Below are 27,718 nucleotides of genomic sequence, written 5' to 3' on the forward strand. Positions count from 1 at the left end.
GCTGCCCCCCAACATTGGGGCAGCTGGGAAAGGAGTAAGGCTGCTCACTAGGATGGGTTTGTGAGCAATAGAATCTGAGCTCCAGGCACCTACTGGACACAGGCCTGAAGTTCAAGATTGCAACCCATGGTCATAAGAGCAAATGGCAGACAATGGCCGGGAAACATGGTGGGATGGAGAAAGGGGCACAGCTAGAGGGCATGGCTGGGCCCTGGGCCTGACACCAGCCAATGTCAATATTCTGGCAACTAACCCTCCTCTGAGCTACCCAACATCATTCAAGCCAAAATCTACACATCTTTGCTTCCCTCTTCCTTTTCCCCATTCCCCCAAGTCTCCCGTGTATCACCATTGTCATGCCCTGAGTCAAAGACATGGAGGCCCTGACCCTTCCCAGGATCTCCTCTCTAGTCCTTGGTCTCTTCAGGAAGTCATTTCCTACATTTTCGCTTGTGAGCCTAGCCTTTAACAGCTTAGCCATCTCTCCAGCCCCAGGAAGCCAGTTCTAAAGTGTACACTAGCCATGCTACTCCCCAGCCTAAAGGCCTTAGTATCGTGAATGAGGGGGATCCAGTCCAAACATCCTAACACAACTGTAACAGCCCGTAGGGACCTATGGAACCACCCCCGATGCCCACTTCTCAACCTTCCCACAAAACCCCTGTGCCATTTCCTGCTCTTTTCTCACAAATTCTGCCCTCTGTTGGAGAGCTTCACAGCCCATTTCACAGACAAGGAAGAGCGAGGCACAGAGAAGTCAACATCTGCAGCCTAAGGTTACACCCCAGTAAAGAGCGAGTGAGCACAGAAGCAGGGCTCTGCCCCAGGAAGGCTCCAGACTGACTCCATGCCGCCCACGGCCTCGAGGCTTGCCCAGTGAGGACCAAGGGATCTTCCATGGAAGCCATGGCCTCTGGCAGGGAGGACAGCAAACCCAGGTGAGCAACGTGTAACCTGTTGGGCCCAGCTGAAGCAGAAGTCCAGGCCCCTGCAGTACCCCGGGAACCTCCAGAGCCGGTCAAGAGCAAGGGATCAGAGAGGGGCGGGGCTGGCAGCTAGGAGGCCGTCCTGAAAGAGGCAGCTGCACGGAGGTGAGAAGAGGCTCTGAAGGGGACAGAAGACAGCCTGAAGAGGGTGCTCAAGGGGGACAGAGGGGGCACTTAAAGGAGAAGATGGCAGAAGCCAGGCTTGTTAGCACAGGCCTGGAATCTCAGCTATGTGGGAGACTGAGGTTCGGGAACTGAAGTTTCAAGACTGTGTTGCTGTCTCAGAACAAAAACAGGGCTTTTTTTTTTTTTTAATATCACCATTAAGAGGGCTGGTAATATAGCACTGTGGTAGAGTGCTCACCTAACATGCACAAGGTCGTGGGTTCGATTCCCAGTACCAGGGGCGGGGGGTGGGGAATAGCCCAGTATGCAGCTGGGAAATTAGATACTGAACACAGGAACCAGGCTCTGAACTGCAGACAAGTGGAAGCCCCACTCCTCCTCGGGCGGGGCGTTTGCTGCAGGGGCCTGGGTGGCACAGCCTATGGGCACAGAGGTGACTTCTAGGAAGTTCCTAGAAGCTGGTCCAAGGACAGGCTATGGGCTTGGTCAAAGTTCTGATAGAAGAGAGGGCCAGAGGAAGTGACAGGCCCAAGAAACAGAGCCAAGCGTCACTCAGGCCAAGGTGACAGAGCTCCCAGCTGAGGAGAAAGAGGGGAAAGAGAACCAAGGACCGGACCCAACCCTGGACGGAAGTTGTGGCCTCGGGAGGAGACAGGCATGTAAACAGACTTATAAATCTGCCTGAACTGCGACAGTGGAAGTTGGAAGAGGCCATTCTTGCCCTAAGACAACTGTCCGTCTGTTTTTCCCAAGGTCACACCCAGGAGGTGTCTTCCTCATCCCTCACTCCCCACTGAGGGTTTCTGTCCCTACATAAGAACATTAAGGAACAAAAACCTTTGGCCCTAAACCATATTAGAACGAGGAAGCAGGAAGGATGCCTGGAAGGGAAAAAAAAATTAGGAGCAATGGGAAAATCCACAGAGCCAATGGTCTCAAGAGCTGCTGGGGGCTGGATCAGCTGCCCCCGGCATGTCATGGAAGGCTGAGCACGATGGGGTAAGGTGGGGGCAGAAGTTGAGCTGAGGCAGCCACTGCAGAGAAGGTTCCCCGGGGGCATCAGCCCCCTGCCTCCTCAGCCAGGCCACCCGATGCTGAGCAGTGCGACCATGGCACACAGACCTCTGCCCTTAAAAAGCTGCAGGGCTCCCTTCGAAGCATGAACTCCACCCTGTTTCCTAATTTTTAGGAAGTTCTTGATCCAAAATCCCAGATGACTGGTTGATTCGTTCTGTTTACCGGAGAATGGCCTTGACCTTCTGATCCTCCTGCCTGTACCTTTCAAGTACTGGGATTACAGGTGTGCACCACACCGCCCAGGGTTTGGTATTACAAAGGTTTAAAACCAGGGTGTCATGCATGCCAGGCCAAATGCACCTCATCCCCAGCCTCAGGATGCCAGCCTTGGAGATGGAGAAACGGTAAACACAGTCACTGCGCCCATCCAGCCTCAGGATGACTCCAATTTCAGCAGCACCAAAATGTTAAAAAGGTCATCACAAATCTGAAGAAATGTCTTAAATTTCTGTTGATTCTCCGGACTCCCTAAATAGCCTAACGGGGCTGACAGGAAGTCCTTCCCGATGTCTACTTCTCTTTTTTAAAGGCCTTCAAGCTTGCCAAAGCAGGATGAGAGCAAAGCCAGCCTCGTGTTTGTCAGGGGAAATTCCACAGCCTCAGAGTCTATCTGTGAACTTCATGTCTCCTGGACCCTTGGAGGATCATTTTGTCCTGCTCATAACTCTAAATAGCTCAGCACTAAACTAACCCCATCACTCGGGAGCAGGTTCTGCTCCCCAGGGCCATCACACCTTCCGTGCACAGATGCCCTTTGCGAATTCCTGAACACCTCCAAGAGGCCACAAGTGTCCAACTAAAAAGCAAGGGACTGGCTGGACTACAAGACGGGTGTGGGCTCAGACACGCCTTAACTCCTTCCCTCTCAGCATCCTCACACGTAAAAGGGACAGATGAGAACTACTTCTCAGTCTGGTTGGGAACAGTTAATGAGGCTGTGATTGGGCTAAGGGTGTAGCTCAGCTGTAGAGCATATGCCCTCCCCACCCTGCAAAGGGTGAAGATGAAGTTGACTGAGCTCCCGTCTGTAAAAATGCCTGGGACACAACGCAACGGGGCCGCTGTGTGCCTCAATGCTCTCACTGACACGTCTCCACTCACCGAATCCCCAGCTCCACCCTGTGATGTAAGTTCCACTGCCGGCCCCCTTTTATGGAAGAAACTGAGAAACTGCAGGATAGAGGAAGGGGTCGATTCTCATCTAGGCTGGAAGGATGGCTCAGTGGTCAAAAAATGCTTTCTGCTCTTGCAGAAAACCTGGGTCGGATTCCCAGCACCTACGTGGTGGCTCACAACCATCTAGAACTTCAGACTATCTGACAACTTCTTCAGGCCTCCACCATGTGCACATATATGTGTACATATACACATGTGGGCAAAACACTCATACACATAAAGCAAAAATAAAAAAGCATTTGAAGAGCCCATCTACCATCAACCAAAGACAACTATTCAACGGCAATTTCCATCAAAACACTGGTCTAAGATTTCCACCCTTTATGTAGTATGAGCTTCAGTTACCTGAAAGTCATTCCTGCAGAAACATCTGACCCACAGATGGCAGGGGCATTAGTGAGCAATGACAAGACCTGCCCAGAGCCCCGAAAGCCAGAAGTCCCTAGAGCAGGGCAACCCGGCTTCACGAATCTCCTTTAAGACCATCTGTGGCGAGAGGCAGGAAGCCCTTCTTGCTCCCAATTAGACAGCAACAGAGACTTGAAGCAGGGCCAGCCCTGAGGCCGGAGCAAGCCTGGCTGCAACCAGCATTGTTTAGCTCTCTGTGACGCATATCCACCCCAGTCATGTTTCCTTGTTCCCGGGAAAAGCGCAGGGATGCACACTGATAGGGAGGCAGGGAAGGAAGGCAGCAACAGAACTGGCTCTCGTTGCTCAGAGAGCAGGCAGGTTGGAGATGAGGAGAGAAAGTGCCCATCAGATAGAGACTTTGTAACCCAGAGACACCCACAGACAACACCCTGATGACCACACACAGCTCTCAATGCTCCAGGCACCACACACTCTGCACCCAGCACACACACCACCACACCACTCTGCCAGATGCAAAGTCACTCCCTGGCCCTCTGGCCCCACCCCAGAACAGGCTCACGAAGGCACTGCCAACATATCCAGCTGCCTGTGTGACCCGGAGCACTGAGGAGCCGGAGCCAAGTGCAGCGGGAAGCCAGATGTGGGAAAGCGGCAGATGAAAGTGAACCGGAGGTCTGAGGGTCCTTGGAGCACCATCAGGTCTCTACAACCCACCCATCCCCAGATATCTAAAGGAACTGGGCCCTCTACTGCAGCCTGAGGCAGTAAAGCATTATCCTTAAACTTGAACTTGCTGGTTGCCTGGGCTCTGCCTATCCTGTAAGAACAGAAGGGAGAATGTTCACACGCACACATACAAACACGTATGTATAGGAGGCTAGAAGGGTCAGAACCGAGCATTGCAAGAAGGTTGGGGCTGACTGGAGGGTAAACAGCTTCAAAAGCATGCAAGCGCCAAAACAGGAACTTCAGTATTGGGATCCACTGTACGTGTGATCCTTTTTAATCCACCAGATACAAGTGATTCCCCCTTTTCCACCGGAAGCCACCTAAACTTAAACAAGAGTGCACTGGCCAAGGTCGCACAGCCAGGAGGAGCTAAACTAGACAAAAATCCAGAAGCAACGAACTGCAAACTCTGTGCCCTTCAGCCAGTCCACTGAAAGTCAGATGCAGCTGCTGACCACGCTGAGGAGGGGTGAGAGCCCAGATGGTGGTGGGTAGAACTAGTACAGCCAGAATCAGAGGGGGCACAGATGGGGGCATAGCCAAGGTTTGAACCCCGTCAGGACCCTTTCCTCAAAATAATAATAAAGGGGGTGGAGCTTGGGTTCTGAGACTGAAATTCAGCAGCCTTTGGGGAGCATCCCAGCACGCCAGTAACACTCTGGGAAGTCTAAGAGCCACCTGCCCTAGAGACACCAAGCCATTACTCACAAGTTACTCACTTTGCCTTGGCAAGTCAAACCTCCCACTCTGGTCCCTGAGAGTGGCCATGGAGAAGCCAGAAGACACATGGTTCTCCTCCCTCTTGCCAGAGCAACCCCACCTGAGTCATAGGGACACACCAGACACTGGTCTGCCCACAGGAACAGCTGCTGCTGCCCTCTGCTCTGTTCCAAGAAACAGATGCCTAAAGGAATGGTCACTGTCCCCAGACACAGAACAGCCCAACCCAGGACCAAAAGGGAGCTTCCCAGCATCTCTGCCAGCATCCCAGAGGATGCTGGACGATACCCGGGAGCCCAGTCTCGACAAGAACAGGAGCCTACATTCAGAAAGCTCCATGGCGGGAAGGGAAGAACTCTTCTAGGCCCCACTCCTCATTCCAGACGCTCAGAAGGGGAAATTAAACTGCCCAAAGTTGCACAGCATCAAAGTCAGCAACTAGCGGCCTGACCCCACTCCTAGCACCCTGCGTTCCTCCAGCACCCTCAGCAATACCTCCCCTACCTCAGAGAGGGGAGTCAGTCTCCCTAAATGTATTCTCCCTCTCTTGCGGAGCTGCTGCAGTGCCCACAGTGGGAGTAGCAATTCAGGAAGTGAAGAGGAAGCCTGGAGATCCTGCAGCCAGGTCAGTCACCAGGAGAGCTGAAGGCTCCAGCTAGCGCCAGAAGCAGGCATCACTCTTAAAAGGCAGGAGACAGAGTCCAGGACCTCGGGTTACAGGCTGAAGACTAGGCCCTCTGGCACAAGACAAGGAGTGGAATTCTTGGGGTCCCAGCTGGGGAATTTCAAGAGTCCTGGCTTCCTCCTGCTCACCTCTCCTTTTTCATTCCTACCCCCTCACCCCTAACTATCAGGGTCCCTCTGCTCCCATATTCTGCTCAGCCACAGAGCTCGAGGGCAGCAACTGCCCCCTATGTAGTTATCTGAGGGTAACTAAACCATTGGAGGAGTTCATCCATCTCTCAGGTTCTCCCATTCCCCTCTAGGCATCTGCTAGTTCGGCCCTAGCCAGAAGCCCCCTCTCGCAATCTGCTCCCTGGCCTGGCATCAATAACAGCAGCAGCTATGGTGGCAGAGGTTACAGAGTGCGGAGCTGGCCAGCCACACTTCTCCATTTCTCACATTTCACAGTACAAACAGTAAGCTGTCCATGTTTGCACTTCCTGTCAGAGGTAGAGTCAGGATTCGAAGCCAGACGGTTCGGCTGCCAAGCCTATGACTTAACCCCAAGGCCACACTACCTTAGGATAATCCCCACTCCAAGAAATGAAGGTCCCTGAGATTCCCTCTCCTCCTTCATCATAAAGTGCCCCGAGCACTTGCAACTGTGATGTGCTGGCCTCTGGCTTTAAACAGGCCACCCTGTCCCCACCCTCACCAACCACTTATATGGGTGCTGCTGACTTCCAGGAGACCAGACTAAGGGATACCCTTGACCATTTATTTGTTCATTTATTCATTCAGCACAGAGGACCTACTATGTTCTGGGACACACCGTCAAAGATACCCCCTCAAGGAGCCCCTTGACCCCTGCACTCCACCCTCGTTCCACCTCACTTCAGCACAGCTCATCAAGAAGCCTTGCTGGGGAGGGCTCCACAGCCAGCAGGCTCTGGTCTCGGGGCACAGTCACACCAAGAGGACTTCCCAGTCCTAGGGGTGAAGGACACAGGTGCAGAACACAGACAGTTCCTGACAGGAGCTCATCCTCAGGCCTCCCTGTCCAGCCCCTTCCTAAACCACAACCTCATCGTGATGCTCGCTCCTATGTAAACTTCCCTCCGCTGCTCCCTACTTTGACTTGGCCCAGGAAACCTCCCACCCCTTGCCACCCAAGCAAGGCCTCTGGGCTCTCCCCAAAGCCACTCTTTGTGGCAGGTTCCCTCTTTAAACCACATTTACTGTGCCAAGCATTTTGCACACGGAATCTTGTTTCAACTCCCCCACAGCACACAAGACTGTGCTGGAATGCGTCTCTCATCTTAAGACTCAGGCACTGAGGCCCGGCCAATGTCACATAGGGAGTCAGTAGCAGAGCTGGAAGGCACAGGGAGTCATGTTATCCATCCTTACCTGCGTGCCTGCCCCATACCTGAACAAGTCCCTCTGTGAAACTCCTCAACCTTCCAAGTCCATCTCAAATGACCTCAGCTACCCCACCAACTCACGTACACGGCTTCCAGCCCTGCTTCTGCAGCATTTTGCAGAGGCGCTGTCTACGCCCCTTTGTCTCCCACTAGAAGGTGTCTCAGTGGCCTTTCCAGCCCCATATCTGGCACCCTGCCTGGCACAGAGTGGATGCCCTAAAAGGCTGTTACTGTGAAATCAGGATGGTCCCCAGGCCCAGCTGGATTGGCCCCGACTCCCGGCCTCCTCGGCATGCTCATGGGCATTGCCGGACCCAAGGAACCCAAACCCAGGAGTCCATCTCCTCCAGACCCAGATGGCAGGCAGGCAGCCAGGGCCCTGGTCTCATACTCCCCCTCCTTAGCCCAGCCCCTCTCTGCTTCACCAGCTCTGCGATTCTGGGAGTCTCAGCCGGTGATTAGGGCCCTAATCAGGCAGGACTTCCTGCCAGCCACTGCCAGAGGTGGGGGAGGGGCGGGAGAGAAGCAAGGTCAACCCAAGGTGAAGTTTCACAGCCAGGGACTCGAGGAGCCACCCCCACCCCCCACTGGCAGATGCCCTTTAGAGGCCTCCGGTGCACCTCTCCAACCTGCTGGCTGCTAAGTGAGGACACTGAGGCCCAGTGGGAAGGGAGCCAGGCCAGTCTGAGCACCACTGGAAGAACTCCATTCCTGAACTGCCTTGGGCCAGGGTTCTTCAGCCATAGTCCTACCCGCTGCTATCACCAAGCCCAGCACTGAACCTCAGCCCTCTCCCTGAAGAATGGCTATGGACCTGCTGATAGCCCGGGCTGGTGGAGGATGTGTTCAAGGTGAGGTCCACTTCTCATCTCTCAAGGATCAAAGGTCCAGAGGGGCAGAGGAGGGAAGCCAGAGACAGCCCTTCCAGTGGTCATCATGACCAGCCTAAGATCATTCTTCCTTCAAAGGAACTCTCGATGCATTTTGCAGCTGCAACTGGGCGGGCCAAGGGTCCGGAAACTGTGTTCACCCCTGACCCAGTGCAGCCTCAGCCTCCTGGGTGGGGAATCACTGGGTAAGAGAGCAAGGCAAAAAGCTGATCCTTGGTGGAGGAATGGCAGAGATACCAGAGAACCATAGACCCCAAAGAGGGTAGAGGCCTGAGAGGGGAATGGGAGCCGCTGGGAGACCTACTGACCAATCGGGAAAGCTCTCAGCTCCTGTGTACACACAGGAAGGGCTGGGGTGGTTATTCCCACCCCTGACCAACAAGGGACTGAGTTAGACGGTAGCAAGATGTCAGACTTTCAGAAGCCCCGGAGAAGGATCTAAGCCAGTTTGCAATGGTTACCCGGGATTCCCACTCTAAAATGTAAAACTCCCTATGGCTAAGGTCAAGGATATCCTGTTTGGAAACAAGTTAGGCCCTTGCCAGGCCTGGGAGGTTCTAATGCAAACAGTGGTTGTCTGGAGGGTGGGAAGGGATCCCCGAGGGACTTGTTTACTGGGATAGCAACTTTCTCAGAATCCTCCATAAACACATATCTGCTCTGGCTCTCTGGGGAGACAAGTCTGAGGTCTTGTCAACTCTAGGCCTTCCTCCTAGGGAGGCAAAGTCAGGGAAGGAAGACCCTGCTCTGCTACTAGCGCCCCTTAAGGGAAGCCCATGACTCTCTCCATTGTAGGGAAGAAACAACTATGATCAGAGAGAGTGGGGCCAACCATGAGGCAGGCTCTGGAATGAATGACACCACTGATTAGGACACTTACCAGTGTTAACTGACAAAGCGCTTCGGCTTGCTTGGTTTCAGACGTTTGTTTCTGTTTTTCTGTATCCCAAGCTGACCTTTGAACTTACTCTACAGTCATAGATGATCTTGAACCCCTGATCCTCCTGCCTCCACCTCTCCAGGGTTGTCATTACAGGTGTCCCCCACCATGCCAAATGTATGCAGCGCAGGGGAAAGAACCCCGAGTTCTGTGCAGGCTAGGCGAGCATGCTACCAGCTGACCTGCACCCCATACTTCAAAGCACTTTAAATCGATGAATCCATTCAAACCCAATGCCCGTGCCATGAGGTAAATACTACTGTCCCATTTTAGAGAGAAAACTGAGGCCCCAAGAGGCCTAATCTCTTGTTGAGACCTCCAGCCTCAGTTGACACCAAAAGCATCACCTGGGAAGCAAAAGACATTACACAGCCAGGGAGCAGCAATGCAGCCAGAGACCTACAGATGAGATCAAGGGACACTTGCAGCAAATGGGTCTCACATTCACTCCAAGAGGCTAGGAAGGTCCCAGGAGGGAGTTTCCAGTGGCAGGGGTTGGAGAGCTCGCTCACAGGGGACCTCCTGTGGCTCTCATCTGATAGATCCCTGGATCCACCCTTCTGCGCAAGTCCCTGACCTACCCGGTGCTCAGGCCTGAGCTGCAAGCTCAAAGCCCTAAAAAGGCAGGGAACACACAGCCCAGCACAGCCCTGGAGGAGGAAGGGCCAGTGACTGTCCCAGTCCCCTCCCATGACAGGTCCAACTCCCTCAAAGAAACCAAGGTGAGGACAAGGAGAGACCAGGAATCAGCTACCCTAGAGACTCCAGCTGCCGGCACAGGCTGTCCATGGAGGCAGCCCAGCCTTTAACACTGGCATCCTTGCCACCCCCACCATTCCTTTCCCAGCTGGCTTATGCCCACACCTCTACATGCCTAATGGCTCTGGAAAGCTAAAAGCCAGCCAGCCAGGGAGCCAGGGAGCCAGAGGCCTCGGGGGATAATGCTGGGGACAAAGTGGAAGCCTGTCCCTCCCCAGCGTCTAAAAACAACCTTCTCCCTCCCCCACAGTCATCCATCCATCATGCTCCCTTCTGATTTGTTTTGTTGGGGGCAGGAGGCATGCAGGGGGGATCTTCTGACAAATCTCTATCCCGAAAACCTCAGTTTCCCTTTCTAGGTTAGGAAAACTTAAGTGAGAGGCAACGATGAACAGCCCGCAGCTCAGTCTATGCCCTTACATTCCTCCCCTGCTCTCCCTCATCGCTAGGTCCCTTTTATCCAGAGGAAAAATGCCCTGATTAAGAAGCCTCCCCTACCTCCTGGCTGTAGACAGGAATAACAGTTAGAAAATGAGAAGGACTTCCCCTTCAGAGGAAGCCAGAAGGTTAAAGCTACTGACCTGGTTGGAGGCAGAGGGCCCTATACAGTAACCTCTGGGTCCATGCTCAGGAGCAAAGGGGCCACAGGCATCCATAGAACGGATGGTAGGGAGAGGCAAACTGAGTTAGGCAAGCTGAGCTAGAACAGATGGAGTCCGAGGAGGGTCCTAACCCCAAGGGAAGCCATCAGGACACACACACACACACACACACACACACACACACACACACACACACTTCCCTGTAGGAAGCCACACCCCCAGCATTGAGTTGGGGAAGTATCAACCCCCATTGCCTCTCCTTCCCAGGGAAAACAGGTTTGAAGAGGCCACAGGGAGGTCACCTGTTCCTCTCCTACCCCTCTGAGAGTCTCTTGAGAACAACAAATGCCCTTGGCTTTTTTTCCCACCCCCACCTCTACCCCCACACACTGGTTATTAAGCAAGCCACTTAGTGAAGGCTTGACAACCATAAAGTATCTGTAAAGAGGGAAACTGAGGCCCGCTCCGGGGTTCTCCTGATTCACAGAGTCTGGCATTGCTCTTGGGCTATGCAGGGCAGGCTCTCAGAATGCCCGACATGGAAACCAGTCCTTGTCCTGTGACATGGCCGGGCAGTGGTGGTGCACATAGTCCCAGCACTCAGGAGGCAGAGGCAGGCGATCTCTGTAAGGTCGAGACCAGCCTGGTCTACAAGAGCTAGTTCCAGGACAGGCTCCAAAGCTACAGAGAAACCCTGTCTCGAAAAAACAAAAACAAAAAACCAAAGACCTGCGACACATGCCATCCTCTCCCCAGTTACACTGTGTCATAAGGTCCGAGGTTCCATCCAGTCTTCGAGGAGTTAAACACAGGGCCAGAGTGGCCATCAGGAAGCACCTCACCACAGTAGCAGTGAAGTAAGCAGCTGGGGGCAGACTGGTGGACAGTCAGTCCGCTATGGGTGCCAGGGAGAGGCATATGCAAGGGCTCTCTATTATTCCCTAGGGAGGTCAGAGAGGGCGACCCTGTAAGTCCCCACCCATGCCCAAAGCCTGAAGCCACAACTCTGACCCCCCACTCCCAGCCCCCATTCCAGAGTCAGAGAACTCCCCAACCCTAAGAATCCCAGGACCTCAGCATCCCCAGAGACCTCAAAGGTCGTCTTTCTCACCACATCGCAGCGCAGGAATCCTTCCACAGTGTCCAGCTTGTCTGAACTGCTCCCTGCGACAGGCCACTCATTACCATACACCAAAGCCCATCCTCGCACTGACCAGAGAGAACCTCTGGACGCTCTTGGTTCGACCCTCATTCTTCCAAGGCAAATCTCCAACCCCACCCTTTCCTAGCCCCCAGAACAGCGGCCTCCTCCCTGGTGTCCCAGGTGCCTCATCTCAGCCCACTCCTCCTGGCTATAGCCCACACTAAGCTCTAATGGAGATAAGTTATGATGTATGGGTGAGGGCTAGGAAAAGAGAGTCAGAAGTTCAAGGCCAGGACTTGGAGAGTCAGAAAGATTCCTAGGCTATCTCCTACACCACCCAAGAATCCTCAATTTCAGATCAAAGTCCTGCCCCTCACCCATTCACCCCTCCCCTAACCCCTCCTCTCAACTCCTTCTCCATTGACCATGTTGGGAATCCAGTGTTGGGGGGTTCTCCCACCTGGACGGCTCTCCCACCCTGTTTTGGGCCAGAGCCGTTAGAGCTAAGGGTCCTTCAGCTGTAGTAAGCTTTGGGTCTTGAGGAAAAACTGGGGTCTGGCAGACAAGAGCTGCCAACCAGCTGGCAAGGGCACGAGGCGCTGGAGGCCAAGTCTGAGCCACAATGGTCCCCACCCCACCTCCAGGCAGCTTCAGGAAGGGAAAGGGGCCCTCCCTCCCACCTCCCACGCCACCTCTGCTAGGCCACACAGAAAGGGCTTCCAAGAGAGAAGCCTCCGGTCCCCAATCATCAGAACCCCACTTTCCAGTTGTCCCTTCTGTTCCCACCACAACTGCCTTCCTGACCTCACGATATTGGAAACTTCCCCAACCAGTAACCATTCCATCCCCTAACCCTATCCCACGCCCCTGCTAAGAGCCCAGCCAAGAGCCCAGCAGGCTTCTCTGCCCACCCCACCCCCCAGACACCCCCTTTTAGTTTCTTCTACTAGGACACAGGCCAGCCTTAAAACATCTGGGCAGGCAACACTGGCCCTGGCCCTGAGGTTAGCTGTGGGTGGCTTCTTCAAGCTTCGTAAGGGGTAGCAGGCAGGGACCAGTGCAGGGGGACCCTGTGTGTTCATTAACCACCTGGATTAGACATTTCTGCCCAGAGGGGTGAGGAAGGAATGAGCCTACTGGCTGGGGGAGGGACAAGGGGCACACATGCCAGGATGTGCCCATGTCAAGGGAGCATGGGACCCATGCAGAGAGGACACACTGATGCTAGAGCTTTTAACTTTAACCCTCTGCATCCAGACCCTCCCCTGCACAAAGATCTTGGGGGGGGCAGATGAGAGAGCCCCCAAAGAGAGGAAGGAACCCCCAAGGAAGTTCTAGCCACTAGCAGGGAAAAGACTCATGCTCGCTCACAGTTTTCTGCCTACCAGATTGCGGAAGAGACCCCCTCCTCCTTTGCCTCTTTGCCTCTGGTGGTAATGGTCCCTCCCCGCTCCCTGTTGTATAAAGCCTTATTAATGCCAGCAACTTAGCTGCACACAAAACTCTTCCTGGAGCTGGTTCAGCGCTTGCAGGGACAGCCGCGCCCCAGACATCTCTGGCAGACCTGGGGAACATCTGACAGCTCCGGGGCTGACAAGTTGGGCCCCCAGGGGCTAGTTTAGCCTAGAAGTGTGACAGGGGAGGGGTTGACCGCACCTTCCCCAAGTTCAGGAGAACATGACACATCAGTGCGTGCAGACTGCTGGGCTGTTTGTATCCCCTGCACCCTTGCTCATTCACACACTCACTGACTGCATCCGCTCTGCTCACCTTTCCAACTGAGGAGCCACTGGGTGGCAGGCCAGGGCGGTGGGCAGTAGCAGGGCGGGTGGCGGGGCTGGCAGGAAGCTGGTGGCTCCTGGAGAGGCGGTGAGCTTGACCAACAGGACAGAGGTAGCAGAGCCAGTCCCAAGGCCGCTGCTGTGAGCTGAGCGAGTGAGCGCTCCCAGGGCGCTGCCGCTGCCGGCTCCCTCCCGGGCGGGCGGGCGGGCGGACGGCCTGGGGCACCGCCTCCTTCCCGGAGTCAGCGCGTCGCCCCCCACCGCCGCCTCCTTTAACCCCTGCTACGCTCCGCTGCACAAACTGTACTCCACCAGGCCCCAGGCCCGTACCACAGTGCACCTGGGTAGGCCAGTTGTCCAGCAGCTCTCTGGGGAACAGACCAGAGGGCTTAGCAAACAAGGGTGCGTAGGGACAGGTAAGAATCAAGATGCTAAGAAGTTGAGGAGCCCATAGAAAAGACTCAACTGTGGAGTCAAGGCCAAAAGGTTACTGCGTGATGATGATGAGGAGGAGAAGAATACACACACACACACACACACACAAGCTGCATTTCCAACACACTTGGGTACCAGCTACCAGCCATCTCTCCTCTGAAACCTGCTTTTTCCTTGGCTGTCAAATGTGACATGCTAATCTGCTTTTTTTCCTGGAGTGAATTAGAACACACATGACCTTATACTCAAAAGTCACTGGAGCAAAGTTCCAGATCATAAAATGTATGCTTCCACTCTCTTTAGAATGCATCCAAAAAAGTAAAATGAAGGGGCCAGGGGGCAGTAATCCCAGAATTTGAGAGACAGAGAGACAAGTGGATCTCTGGGAGTTCAAGGGCAACCTGGTTTCAGCACAGCCAAAGCTACACAGAGACCCTGACCAAAAAAAATATATAGTAGGATGATGGAGATGTCATACAATCATATCTTTGCCCTGGGTACTGTTTCCAGGGCCCCTGGTGGACACCAGGACTGTGGATAATCAGATCCCTTATGTGAAAGGGCAGAGAGTTTGCACAAAGTGTTTATACAGAATTTAGACACAGATTCCTGTATGACTGATTTACAAATACAATCTCATCCAGCCTAGGCTGTGCCGGAGTAGCTGTTTAACTAAGTCTGACCTTGGTCTTTCCATCTTTTTGCCTCCACCCTCCTTGCTGGGATTACAAGCAGGGGCTACCATGCCAGGTTTTATGTGGAGCTAGGGCTTGAACCCAGGAACTCCTGCACGCTAGGCAAGTTCTATTCCAGCTGAGCCACATCCGTAGCTACTCCGCTCCTACTGGCTTTCAATCCCCGCTAGAACAATTGTAAAATCTACAACAGGATTATATAAACTGTATAAACACTCTCTGTAAGTAATAGCTTGCTGAGCTGTTTAAGGAAGAAAGACCACACTATGAAGTCCGTTCTTGTTCGGGACAGTCACGGGTTTCTTCCCAAATAGTTTCAATCAGCACCTATGGATTCTGTGGAGCAGAACCCACCAGTTTGCAGGGCTAATGATAGACCAAAACATTTGCTGAATCTAGACAGCCCAGCATAAAATCATTCCAACTTTCTGTGTCTATGAAATGTGTTTATACTAAAAATAATAAAGGGGAAAGCACTTAAAAAGTTTGGATCAATGTATAAATGATAGAAGCAGACAGGCGTCTCCTGAAAATGTAATGGTCACTTCTTTTTCTTTTCTTTTCTTTTTTTTTTTTTTTGAGGCTGAATCCCACTATGTAGCCCCGGCTGGAACTTGCTATAGACAAGGCTGACCTCGAACTCACAGAGATCCTCCCGCCTCTGCCCCTGCCTCTGACCAAGTGCTAGGGATAGTTAGTTTAAGTTGTCAATTTGACACAATCTAGAATCACCTGGAAGAGGTTCTCGATAAGGGATTATCTACGTGGGGCTGGCCTATAAGCATATCTGTGTCCTGATTAATCTCACTGAAGTGGGAAGACCCAGCTTACCGTGGGTAGCCCCATTCCTAGGCAGGAGTTCCTGGACTGTAGAGAAAAGGAGAAATCGAAGGAGCCGACCGAGAGCAAGCAAGGATACATGCCTTTGCTTCTCTCTGCTCTTGACTGAGGATGTGACGCGGCCAGCTGTTTGAAGTCCCCACCCCCACTGATGATGGGCCCCTCTTTCTCCCTTAGGCTGCTTTGTGGTAGGGTATTTTTCACAATAACAGAAATGAAACTAGGACAGAAGCGGACAGTCACTTGTCACACAGCCACCTCATGCCGGACACTTGAAGAAGAGTCGGCGGCCGTCATTCACTGTGCCATCACAGCTAAGGACAGGCGCCTGACAGTGGTTAGGGGACATTCCCTGTCAGAGGCCAGGCAGGACAGCCAGTGAATGCCAGGGAGGAACTTGAACCTGTGCCTGCTAATTCTGGCCCCAAGCCAGAAGGGCTTGTGTGTATGAAGGGTTCGTGCCTTGTGCATCTGAGCTAGTCACCTACATCCCTGGGCCTCAGTTTGCTCTGATGTGCATAAATTTACATCCAAAGGACTCTGTGATGTTTTTATTCATTCAGCCAAATCCTCCCTTGGGCAGGCTTCAGTTCAGTTCAGGAGGAGAAAGGCTCAAAGGGAGGAACAAGGCTACAGATCAGCTGAGGCCAGAGCCACAAGGACCAGCTAATACCCCGGTAAGAAGAAAACCACTTGGGAAAAGAAGAGGAGTGACTCCTTTAAAACGTATATGGGAAGATCATCACCCTTCCCCCACACCCTCTCTCCTTCCTCCGGAGAAGACAACCCCCCTACACTAGATAGAAATGGAGTTCAAGCCCCCACACCTCCAGTCCCAGCATGTCAGAACCCACAACCCCACAGTGGCATCAGTCCATCCACTGGTGTATACACGCTGTCCAGGAATGACAAACACAAAGAAAATTATAAACTCCATGGGGACCTGGCTAAAGCCTCCTCACCAGGCCCAAACCAAGTCTCCCACTCACTGCCTTCGCTCTGGGTCAAAGGTGATCTTGGATCCCCTCAGTCTGCTTAATTCCTATTCTCCTACCAACACCCAGACTAAGGGACCCCTCTGGAGCCTGGGCATCCCCATCCAGTTAAGGAATCAGAAGATTCCATGTCAATTCCGGCTCTTTTGTCCCCTTTCTTCATGGGTTAAGTCACACACCAGAAACATGGAGCCCCTCTTACCTCAGGTCCCAAAAGCTCCTTTATACTCATAACACAATCTCCCAACTGACATCAGTCACTGGCTCCCAGCGTCAAGTCTGACCCCAGCTCTCCCTCAGAGAGCTTTTCCCTCTCCATCCTTCAGCTTTGATTTCTGTACCTTTCTCACCCAACTGTTTCTTCTCTCTGCTAGCATTCAAACACCAGCAAGCTTACCACGTTCTCCTCCCTCCACCTCACGGCTTGAGTGGGAACTCCATGTGGTGACCCCTCACTTCTGGCTCGAAGTTAGCCAGTGATGTCAAACCTGAGCAGCTCTAGGGTACCCCTTTTGTGACCTCCAGGGCAGTTTCTTTTGTGGACTGTCGTTTGTTTTGAAGACAGGGTCTTATAAGTGCAAGCTGGCTTCAAATCTGCTATGCAGCCAGAGACAACCATCAGTTTCTGATCCTTGAATGCCGGAACTCTAGGAGTGCACCACCACATGTGGTTACACAGTGCTTGTGCTCAAACCCAAGCAACCCTCCACGCACGGTGGGTAAGCACTCAGTCAACGGAGCTACATGCCCGCCCTTCAGTGCAGATTTTACAGCCACTCATTTAGGGATCTTGCCCTTCTCGATTCTGAACAGGATCCTCTTTGAGAAGAGAGAGCTTGAACCCTGACCTTCAAGGTGACTATTCAATAGCCTTCTCATGGTCCTACTGGTTCTGTCTGTCATCTGGCCCTACCTAACTATAAGAATTTCAAACCTTTATCAGGAATAGGGTTCTGGGGTGATAACAGTGACAAGAGAGGCAGCCCAGGGGAAGAAGGTGAAACACCAAAGGCCTTAAGGGAGCAGTTTCATCAGTAGTGAGCAACCACCTGAGAGGCAGCTAAGGGGCTGAAGAGTGAGGTAGATAATTGGCAGGGACATGGGGCCTCTAGGATCACTGTGAGCAACTGCTCTTGGGTCTCCCCACATCTGCATGCCTGTGATCAGAAGGAATGCAAGATGCATAACAGCAACTGGGCAGTAGTGGTGCACACCTTTAGTCCCAGCACTCAGGAGGCAGAGACAGGCGGAGCTCTGAGTTCAAGACCAGCCTGGTTTATAGAGTATGTTCCAGGACAGCCAAGGCCACACAGAGAAAGCATTTCTTGAAAAACCAACAAAAACCAAATTGATGCTATTATCACTTAGAAAAAAATACCATCCTCCAAGAAGGACCCTAGCTTGCTCAAGCCGGCCTCCTCTGGACCCGCCACATTTGTGCCTGTGCCTCCAAGGCCAATTTGTATTTTCCCTTTCCTTTCTCTACTTTATCCAACACCCAGCTCAAACATAGTGCAGTGAATGTGAAATGAATGGACCATAGAGAGACAGCCTGATGGATGGCTTGTTCATAAATGGGTAACGGGGACACTTGAAACATCTAAGTACTACACAGTACTCCAACAAGATATCTGGGCAAACGTTTATCTCTGCAGCTGCACAGCTGCGGCAAGACTGAGTCTGTGAGGATGTAGGAAGCATCACATTGATACCCAGAGGCCCCAGACGCCTCCTGCCCTCCCCCAGGTCTGCAGCAGCATAGGGGCCCCTCTGAAACGCCGCCCTCCTCCAGATATCCAAGCCTTTGGAGGTTTCTCTCTCTACCTCTGCCCAATGGGGGTTCTTCTTTCCCAGACTGCCTGTTTCCATACCTGAGTGGAACCTCGAACTCAGAGAGTCCCTAGGAAGTCAAGGAGCTGGAAGGCTTCTACGGAAAAGCCGGCCTTCTTCCTGGTTTTCAGGAGCTATCCACAATAAAGACACTTTCTGAAAAAGCCTGCTTCTCCCTTCTTTCCTTCCCCATTGCTTCTTCAAACTGCCTAGGACTTCCCTGCCTCCCTTCCTCTAGGCCCTGACAACCAAGGTTCCCAGGGCTTCCCAGCCCCCCCTCAAGCCAGTCTTGCCCTTTCCCTCCCCCATCCCTCCCTCACATCCCCAAGCCTGGATTGCACATCTGGTTCCAGTTGTGGTCAGTCCATTCAGGGGCAGGCCTGGAGGTTTCTCATAAAACTGAATAATAACCAGTGTTGGAGCCCCGTGGAGCTGGGGGAAGGGAGAGCAGGAGGCTAACTGTGAAGGCAGAGACAGGGTGATCGTGGAAGTTAGGAGACCAGACCCCAAGAAGGAGCTGGCAGTGCCTGGCACCTAGCAGGGCCCATGGGATGCTTATTGCTGAAGACAGACCATAGAAAGATATGGTGGGGAAGCTGGGAGCCGAGAGAGGGGTACAAAGAGGGGGTCACAGAGAACCAGAGGAGAAAAGAAACAGAGCTGTGGGTGAAGCAACAGAAAAGCCATTGAGAAGGGCAGGGAGAGATGGATGCCCCATGTCAGACCAGGTGCTGAAACAGCCACTTCCATTGGAAAAGGACGGAACAGGGAAGAAGGGACACAAGAAGCAAAGAAAGTCCAATGCCAGAGACAGGACACCAGTGGGTCAAGACCCAATGTACTGAATGCAGTGTCCTGGCCTCACAGCCCCAGGCCCACAATGGCGGGTCCTCCCGGAACTGTCTTCATATCTTCCTTCATGGCACTTTAATCAGTATCTAGTGACCGTCTACAGGGAGGCTCTCCCTGGCCCCACACGAACACCATGAATTTCAAAAGGCCCGGGGACGTCTGGAAAGTGACTAGGATCCTGTCTGGTCTTAGACCTGAGCTCAGAGCCCTTCTCTAGGATCAGCCAGCATTTGAGCATAGCCCTGCCACCCCAGAGTTCAACTGGGAACTCTAGAGGAACTCCATCTGTGACAAACACACCCCCAACATCCTCAGGGTCAGATCAAATGCCCTATAAAGAAAGAGCACCAGGCTGGAGAGATGGCTCAGAGGTTAAGAGCACTGACTGCTCTTCCAAAGGTCCTGAGTTCAATTCCCAGCAACCGCATGGTGGCTCACAACCACCTGTAATGAGATCTGGTGCCCTCTTCTGGCCTGCAGGCATGCGTGCAGACAGAACACTGTATACATAATAAATAAATAAATCTAAAAAAAAAGGAAGAAAGGAAGGAAGGAAGGAAGGAAGGAAGGAAGGAAGGAAGGAAGGAAGGAAGGAAGAAAGAAAGAAAGAAAGAAAGAAAGAAAGAAAGAAAGAAAGAAAGAACCTTCAACATCTTCCCATGATGGAGAAGTCACCCATTCTAGCACCTGAGCCCCGCTCTGCTCCATCTTGGACTCTGAGGGGGCAGGGACCAGCATGCAGGTCACAGAGGGAGGGCACACTTGGGTATAGCTCTTCGTCCCTCAAGGGACATGGGGAAAAAGACTGCTCTGGGCTCTGACTTATCAAAAGCTCAGCTGGCTGCAAGCCAGACCCCAGGATCACCCTCCACATCAGTCACTGTCTGTGCATTTGAGCCGTGCCCCTCCAGCTGCAGCTAAGAAAGTCTGAACTGTCTCCAAGGAGGCTTTCATCGGTGTCACCCCTGAGAGAGGTCTGGCCAGGGCCCCTGTAGAGGGAACCCCTGAAGCCACATCCATACCACTGTCCCCAAGAGTTCCTTTCTGAGAACCAGCAACCAACTGTATTTGTGTCTTATTCACACATATTTGCATCACCTCCGGGAATTACACTTGGTGGGGGGACTGTCCTAGTCTCTGGTGGACAGCATGGTCAGGAGATGCACTGGGACAGGCAGCCTGCCCACTGTTCTTCCCCAGTACATAGATGGTGTGTCCCTCGCTTAAGACGGCTTCAGTTTCCAGTCAGGAGAAGCACTTGGATCCAGCAGCCTTAGGGCCCAGGGTAAGTGAAGACTGTGTACCTCCCAGCTACAGCCTTCTCACCAAGCCTCTCTGATGGCCACTAAGGCCCCCTAGATGTTCTTGGGAGCACAGTCCTAAGCAGACATTAGTCCTTGGCAGAAGTCACTGCATATAAACCCCTGGTCTCCCCTGAGAAACTCACCGTTAAAGCTGGGGGTCCTCGGGGGCTTCCCTATCTGTAGAGCAAGATTCCTCATGGGTATCCCCTCCCCCTCTTTTCCTTCCCTTCTAACAAAGTCTCTTGCCTGAACCTGGATCCTTTTAGGGAGCCTAAAGACCCCCTCCTTCACAGAACCATAGAACCACTAACCCCAAAGTCTAAGGAACCCAGACTACATGGGTGGAGGCTCCCAGCTCCAGCAAGGTGTTGGTGGAATCACCGTGACATTCTTGGACATGGGAAGTCTAATGGATTCCTAGCCAGCACAGGGTGCTGATTAATAGATCAATGTCAACTTCCTGACTTGCCAAAGGGCTCTGTCCTCTGCCCTGGCTTGTTCAACATACTTATCAGTAATGAGACGGAGATGTGGGAGGGACGTGCAATGGGCGGGAGGGGAGAACTAAGACACCACACTGAATGAAAACACTAAACTGACTTTACACATGGGTCAGAACTAGTAAGGGAACTTCTCTCTTGGGCTACTGTCCTCAACAATGACTTAACAATAATTCAGTCCAGGAAAATTCCAAGATTTAAGGCAAAGAGAAGTTCAATTTTGCTAACAGTACGATACGGCTGTCTAGTAAGAAAAATATGGCATTTAGTTCCAAGGAAACAAAAAGCTCCACATACTCCATGTTAATCAGACACCAGCGGAAAGTCAGGTTCTCTTTCATGCCCTTGTGCTCTTATCAGACAGATATTTATTATAGTCACCAATGTCTCTAAAAATATCTGATGGATACTGGCACAAGGACCCCACTTTTATTTTAGATGACAAAGAAAAGATGAACGCACACAATCAAATGTGTGCAGCTGGCCTTGGAAAGGTGGCTGGAGAGGTCCCCACCTACTACAACCTCCTGTCTCCACCCAATATCTGTGAACCCCTAGGAACCTGGACCCAGTCCCCACTGACTGCCCAAGAGGAAGAAAGGAACAGGAGCAGCAACTATGAAGGGGACAGAGCTGTGGGCAGTAGCCTCCAGGGAGTGTGCTGGCCACACCACAAACTGACCTTTAGCAAGGATGGCAGTTGAGCAGCAGGGAGGGAGGGGAGGTGGTCCAGATGGTGGCTGAGCACTTGGCTGGCACATGCTGTCCCAAGTCAGCCATGGCACTAGCCAATTGGCCTCTCACCTTCCGAGCTTCCACTGGTACTTTCTCAGTAGCCCTGTGGAAATTAGTCCTGGCTGGATACCTGTGTCCAAAGTCTGAGGTTACCCGCTGCCCCCAGCCAAAGCCCATGGTGACTCCCTCATTCTCTCTCCCTTCCTCTGGTCCCTCCCAGCTCGTCTCTGGTGGCTTTCCTAGCCCTCAGCATCCCCACTTTCACACATTATCCCCTTGCACAGATGAGGGACACACTGACAGCTGAAGCCACTTGCCCAAAGTCAGTAACCATGAAATGCCAAACAGATAGGTAGTGGGGATTGACCTCCAAGATCAAACTCTCAATCTGTGGCATTATAATCTCTAAAGGTGTCAAATGGAGCATTAAGATGCAGTCCCTAAACACAGGTATACATATTCACATGTGCACATGCACACACACACACACACACACACACACACACACGCATGCATGCACGCATGCACGCACACACGCACGCATGCAGCACTGGCCCATCCTGGCAACACCCAAACTCCAAATTCTCAGCTTGTTCTTCCACTTGAATGGGTTGGTGTCACCTTCAGTCACTTGCCTTTTACTCTCGTGGGCTGAATGAGAGAGGAAGCACCTCCCCCCAGAAGGTGGACTATGGCTCCTCGTGTCACCAATAAGACCACAGATGGGGCAATAGGGTCCCCAAACTCTAGAAGAAGTTCGCCAAGCTCACCCAAGGCTACCCAATCTGAATTCAGTCCAACCCTATCCTTCAGAGGAAGTTAAAATTGAGGCCCAGAAAAGATGAATAAGGAGTCCTAGTGGACCCCAGGAAGGAGCTTTAATCCAGAACAGATTAAGGCCTCTGCACCCCAATCTAAAGATGAGGAGGCATTGGCCCTATCTGTAATGGAAACAGCAGCCTTGAACCCATGAGGGACAGTGCAGCTCACAGTCGCAGGGTGGATAAAGGACCCTGAGGCCCCAGGACCAGTACAGAAGCGGGAGCCTTCTGCAAGGGAACCAGAATGCGGCTGGGCAGGAGAGGCAAAGGGACAGCTGGAGTCTCTCGTCTGGGTGCTCCTCCCCAGGGACCCTGTGGGTGATCGCTTTTTGGAACATTGTGTTCAGGCTGTGAGTCTTGGCTGGAGTAGTCCCCCCTGGCACGTCTCCAGTTGCCTGTTTAATAATGTACAGCCAACCAGCCATTAAGTGCACATTTAAAAAAAAAAAAAAAAGTCAGTGGTTGTTTTTGTTGGTTTGTTTTTGGGGGGTGCTTTGTTTTGTTTTGTTTTTATCCCCTCCCTTCTTCTGGACAGTTAGTTGTGAAAATATGTTTTCAGAGAAGGGCTGGCCTCCAGGGCCACTGAGACCTCACCTGCTTCTGCCCTTTCCCACCTGAACCCACCGTGCCCAGGCACCAGAGTACCTGCTCCACCTCCACAATGCTGGCGACACCCTGGTCAGCTCCCTGGAGACAGAATGTGGGAAGTTCTGGCAGGGTTGAGTCAGGACAGAAGACTGGACTCCGAGGGGGGCCCAGTGCTTCCGAGGAATTCCAGAATTGTCTGGTCAGAGCTGGGAGCAGAAGGCAGGAGTTGGTAGCCCCAAGCCCCACCAGGTGTGAAGAGCTAGATGACCAAGTTCTTGTGGCCTGGCCCGGGGAAGGGAGCAGGAATACTGTGCCTCTTCCTTAGGTCCTTCTCCGGGGCAGCAGCTCTGTTCTCTATTTGAGCTATAACCCACAGTGGATCCAAGGCTAGGAGGAAGAACCAGTGCCAAAGCTCCAGGGGAAGCTGTGTGCTGCACAATAAGGTTCTAGGCTGTTGCACCCTCAAGCCTGGGGAAAACCTGCCAAGATTTCCTTCCTTCCCCAAGCTAGCATATTGCTGCTACTCTGAAACCTGAGCAAGATAGTGTAGCATGGCACACAGCATCCAAGAATAGAGTCAGGTCCTTGTAGCTCTACTCTGGTCTCCTCACAACCCTCAGCCATCAGACCTCATGTCTCCCCTGGACTTTTGTTCCCTTGCTATAGAGGGTCCCTGCAGGGAAGTAAAAGCTAGGGGTCTAGAACCACGGTGGTGATAGAGATGATAGAGTAGTGACAGAGCTGGTGGTGATGATGGAAATGGAGGTGATGGTGGAGGTGGTGGTGGGGATGGAGGCAGTGGGGGAGGGGGAGGTAGTGATGGAAATGGAGATGATGCTGATGACAGAGGTAATGAAGGAGAGAGAGGTGGTAGTAATGATGACAGAGATGGTGGTTGGTGATGGTGGTACTGTGACATCATTCTAAAGTTTTGTATGTATTCCATATACTATATTATCTACTTTTCCTAGTCAGACTACCAAGTAAGAACTGTGACCATCACCATGATACCAATGAAGAAGGTGAGCCTGGGCAGGTGAATTCACTCACCAAAGTCATAAACTGATAAGTGACAGAGACAGACCTTAGATCAGGCTGACATCAGGGCTTTTTTGTTTTGTGTTCTTTTTGAAACTGACTCTCGTGCAGCTGAGACTAGCCATGAACTTACTCTCTGACTGGGGATGATCTTGGACTAATGACCCAGTCTCTCATCACTAGGCCCTGTGGAGCCCCCAAGTGTCTGACACTCAGCCACAGCCACAAACAAACCATACACTCACACACACACACACACACACACACACACACTTTGTGGCATGCATGCAAGCATAAGTACCCACATACTACATACAGTACACACATTGAAACTTATGTACACACATACCTGCACACAGAGGTGTGGTAAAAACATGCTCACACACACGTTCATGCTCATACGCAATGGCAGGCATGCCCCCACAAGTACATGTGCACGCAGACACGTACACAGGAACCATACACACATGCAGACCCAGACTCACACTCCACCTCTGCACACATACTTGCTGGCACCCAAACATGCCTGAGAGTTTTGTCCACAATGGCTGGCCAGGCACAAGCACCCACAGGCTGTCTGGGCAGGCAGAGCCGGACAGGTGTCCAACATGCCCCTAGGGGCTTATTCCTAGGCGAGAAGGCTGCCGGCTAATAATACCACAGTGCATTCCTGACCGAGATAAGCAGCCCCAAGCATCCCCGGCACGTTCCAGCCTCGATGTCTCACCCCTGTGGATTCCACCCACCCGCAGCGCTGTCCTGGGGCTGCACAGGAGCCGGCGCCGGGACACAGACGTCTTGGCAAGGGCCTGCCACGAATCCTCTTGGCTCCTCTCTCACCAGGGTCCCTGGTGAACCTGCCCAGGATAGGTTCCCCTCACAGACACCCACACAGGAAGGAGGGAAGGGACCTGCATTCATGGTGAGGAGAGGGCTATGGAAGCCATCCTGTGCCCAGAGTCTACTGATACCCTATTATACCACCTCCAGTGCCAAGGCAGAAGCCACTCCCACATAGGGTTACCATATTTATGCCATGTCCTCCTCACCACAGCCTAACGCCACCATTGTTACTATAGCCATTCCTCTCGTGACAGTGAAGGAAGGGACCCAGACTTTCCCTAGGCCTTCCCACTTCTCAGCCTGTCTCTTCCATGATCTCAAACTTGGCTCCCTCTTGGCCACTCTGAACAGACTGGGCAAGTGAGGGGCAACACTCTTTCTGGTGAATAAAAAAGCCTGTTTGTTATAGGCCCAGGGATGCACGGGCTCAGCCATGCAGACCCTTTTGGACAATAGCTAATCAACTGTAGTCATCGGGGCTTGTTTGGGGACCTTTGGACCCTCGAGATGAAAGGTGTCCCCAGAGTAGGGGACATAACCTTTACCTGACCCCAGCTCACTTCACAAGTCCCAGAGTCACAGAGAGTACAGAGGAAACCTGGGAACTATGAAGATAGGGGCACCTCTACCCATGGGAACAAGAGAGAGGAACCCAGACAAAGTGCTGGGTCTGGGAGAATGAGGCAGAGTTTGGAGGGTGGAGTGCCATGAACTACAGTGTCCCAAGGGACACAATGGTAATGGGATGGTGCACAGAGGTCAGCAAGAAGAGAAATGACAAACACCAAAGGATGACAAAGGGACCTAAAGGAAGGAGAAACGGGGAGAGAATGGAACCTTGGTCCTATGGATGGACATCTACGGGGTCTCTGTGACTCTCAGGCATCTCTTTCCACCCTGGTCACAGGCTGATCTTCTAAAATCTATGCAACACACACATACACATACACATACACATACACAGACAGACAGATGGACAGACAGACAGACACAGAGAGAGACACCCAAATGTCAAACATCCTTCCTGGTAAGAGTTGGATCTACAAGATGCTGCAATACTTCTCACATAAGGGCAGCATAGCCAGAGAAGGGTGCTAGTTTCACCAAAACCACCCAGGATCCTGGGGATGGGATGAGGACCTGAGTATACCCATGTCCTCATTTAAAAAAAAAAAAATGCAACCATTCTGGCTAGAATATGAAGAAGTGATGTGTCCTGAGCAGGGAAAGAAGAGGATCCCCTGGAGGGTGACTTTCCCAGCTCCAAGGACACCCCTGTGGGGTAAGGGGGTCTAGACAGACACCCAAGCACGAGAAGAGCAGCCAGGCTGGAGAGCAGGGGCAAGACTGGCAGTAAATTTGCAGGGCCCAGGGAGTAGACCACCAGGGAAGCACAGCTCAAGGTGGGCTTCCCACCCCATCCCCTCCTGGTCAGCCCCATACCCTGCAAAGCAGCCAGCTGTGCTTCCCAGACCTGCTGACCTGTGGCCAGCCCCTCCAGCACTGCCCACTGGCCATGCTCTGAGCAAGCCAGCATCCTTACATGGGCATCTCAAGGGCTGATGCTCACTGGATGAGCATCCAGAACAGCACAAGCTTCCCCTCCCTACGGGCTCTCCCCAAGGTGCTTCCCCGCCCCACTCACACTCCTTGGGCCAAGCACAGCCAAGGCCAGCTAGGGAGGCTGGGGACAGGAAGAGGCAAGATGTGGATTCCTGAATTCACCATCTAGGAACCAAGGACCCGCGGGAGAAAGTGAACACACCTCATCAGCTGACTGGTAAGAAGCAATAACCAAGTTTCCCATCACAGTAGACCTAGGCTCCAACAAGTATCCTTTCCAAGTCCTTCTGCCTGACCCAGAGCAAACGAGCAAGACAAGACGCTTTTAAGATAATCAGTGAAAATTGAACACAGACCGGAGTGAAGCAGATCTCAAGAAAGTATTACCAAAGATGTTAACTGGGCTAATGGCATTACCGCAATGTTAAAATAAAAGGTCCTTATCTGTTAACAACACACACTGCAGTATTAAAGATGATATCATGTCTGGGGCTTGTTTTAAAAAAACACTCCAGCAAAAAGTAAACAAATAAAAAGTGGAAAGGAAAGGGTTTGAAAAGAAAAGAAATAAAAAAATAAAAAGCACCAAATCAATGGTTGTTGAAGCAGAGCGATCAGAGGCCATTGTAAGATTCTTGCTACATCTGTAAATGCTTTTAATCTCCCGCTTAAAAAAAAAAAAAGGAACTGAAGGCTGGGGATGTATATTAGTCAGTAGAGCACTTGCCTAGCATACATGGGTTCGATCCCTAGCACTGTAAAAACTGGCCATAATCCCAGCCCTCTGGAAGTGGAGGCAGGAAGGATGCAAGGTACTTGAGATCCTATTTCAAAACCAACAACAATTTTAAAAAAAATCATACTGGGAGTGGTGGTGCATGCCTTTAATCCCAGTACGGGGGTGGGGGGTGCAGAGGCAGACAGATCTCTGCAAGTTCAAGGCCAGCCTGGTCTACAGAACAATTTCCAGGATAGCTAGGGCTAATACACAGAGATACCCTGTCTCAAAAATCCAAATTAATTAACATTTTTTTAAAAAAGAGAGAATTCACATAAACACAAAACAGAAGTACACTGTGTTCTATGCTGAATCTCAAGTACACAGAGGACATTAAAGAGAAACACGGATCAACAATTTTATTTAAAATTATGTGTTTAGAAAGAAAATGCATTGCTAGGTGTGATGGCACACAACTTTAATCTCAGTACTCTAGAGGCTGAGACAGGAAGATCAAAGGTTCAAGGTCAGACCCTTGTCTTAAAACACAAGACAATAACCACACACACACA

The 27,718-nt window shown here is 52.1% G+C and overlaps 1 protein-coding gene across 16 annotated transcripts in view; it reads right to left on the bottom strand.

Moving 5' to 3' along the window:
* Tns1 (tensin 1) overlaps nt 1-27,718 on the bottom strand; it is a 217,421-nt gene that overhangs the window by 115,905 nt on the left and 73,798 nt on the right. The window contains exon 1 of one of the 16 annotated variants that reach the window (XM_050123791.1): nt 21,523-21,592. The exons of 10 other annotated variants lie outside the window; for them this stretch is intronic. Coding sequence is in view for 2 of the 6 variants with exons in the window: in XM_050123784.1 (XP_049979741.1) it covers nt 11,576-11,716 (141 nt within the window). In the remaining 4 variants the exon portion in view is untranslated. Of the gene's footprint in view, nt 1-3,710; nt 3,822-9,043; nt 9,066-10,443; nt 10,581-11,575; nt 11,937-13,378; nt 13,574-21,522; nt 21,593-27,718 lie in introns of those variants that run through there. 5 more of the 16 variants (XM_050123788.1, XM_050123784.1, XM_050123787.1 and 2 more) reach the window with 5 other exon arrangements.

The sequence above is a fragment of the Alexandromys fortis genome, unplaced genomic scaffold, assembly GCF_014885135.2.
Source record: "Alexandromys fortis isolate MF-2015 unplaced genomic scaffold, M_Fortis_MF-2015_v1.1 scaffold_220, whole genome shotgun sequence".
In the NCBI taxonomy this organism is placed as follows: Eukaryota; Metazoa; Chordata; class Mammalia; order Rodentia; family Cricetidae; genus Alexandromys; species Alexandromys fortis.